The following is a 1,122-nucleotide window of genomic DNA, read 5'->3' on the forward strand; positions in this document are numbered from 1 at the left end:
TTTTTTTTCTGTGGATTGACTAGGCCACTTTATCGTCAATATACACATAATAAAATATATGCAGAGTGCAATAAAAATATACTGAATAAAAGACAAATAATATTAGGCTCAAATTCCGATAGTTTTCATCGAATCATCAGAGTCATCATGGATCGTCGCTGGCTTTAAAATGACAAAGGAGCACATGAGACCCTTGTCGATCTTCATCACGGCGCCGGCATTTTTCATTTGTCCACAATAATTGGGAGCAGAGAAAATGGTGACCAACTTGCGATCCGCAAAGAATTCGTAACCATCCTCGACAACCTCATGGGCTCGACATATCAAATCGAAATCGTTTGCTTCCAGAAATCGACTGACAATATCCTCGGCAAAGCTGATACTTACTCCCCTATCGTTGGCTCCCCAACCATAACTCGTTCGATTGAGATCTGCCCAGAGAAGATCACACAATAGTCCTGACTCTGGCACATCTGTGGGTCGTGTCAGTTCGCGGATCTGCTGAAGTTGCTCCAGATGTGGAGATAATCCTCCATGACAACAGAAGATCCGCTCATTCACAGTCGCAGCCACAGGAAGAACGTCAAAACAGTCCACAAAACAGCGCCAAAGTTTGGTATTATAACGTCGCTTCATTTCATCAAAGAAACCATAAAGCTTATTGACGCTCGCACACTCGTGATTACCTCGCAATAAATATACTTGCTTCGGATATCGCAACATGTAGGCAAAGAGCAGACAAATTGTCTCCAAAGATTGCTTGCCCCGATCCACATAGTCACCCAGAAAAAGGTAATTAGTCTCTGGCGGCTCTCCGCATATCTCAAATATCCTTATCAAATCGTTAAACTGACCGTGAACATCGCCAACAATATTCAAGGGCGCCTTTAATTTCAAGAGCATCGGTTGTTTGGTGAACTCCTCCCGGGTCTGCAGACAGAGCCTACTGATTACACCCTTATCCAGTTGACAGTCGGAACCATGCTGTGTCTTCAGGTGGCCTATAATGACATCCAGATCCTGCGCGGATAATGACATTGCAGCTAATAAGTAATACTTAGTAATTTGGTTAAGTTTGTTTTTTGCTCAAAGCTAACTTCAAGTTGTAGTTTGAGTTTTGTA

At 42.7% G+C, this 1,122-nt stretch overlaps 1 protein-coding gene across 1 annotated transcript; it reads right to left on the reverse strand.

Annotated features, from left to right (window-relative positions):
• Nucleotides 1-1,038, reverse strand: LOC117793175 (serine/threonine-protein phosphatase PP1-like). The gene has a single exon (XM_034633465.1). The coding sequence runs from the start codon at nucleotides 1,036-1,038 to the stop codon at nucleotides 109-111; it is 930 nt and encodes a 309-aa protein (XP_034489356.1). The 3' UTR covers nucleotides 1-108.
• Between the last annotated feature and the right edge of the window lie 84 nt (nucleotides 1,039-1,122).

Source organism: Drosophila innubila, assembly GCF_004354385.1.
Source record: "Drosophila innubila isolate TH190305 chromosome Y unlocalized genomic scaffold, UK_Dinn_1.0 339_Y_Y, whole genome shotgun sequence".
Lineage (NCBI taxonomy): Eukaryota > Metazoa > Arthropoda > Insecta > Diptera > Drosophilidae > Drosophila > Drosophila innubila.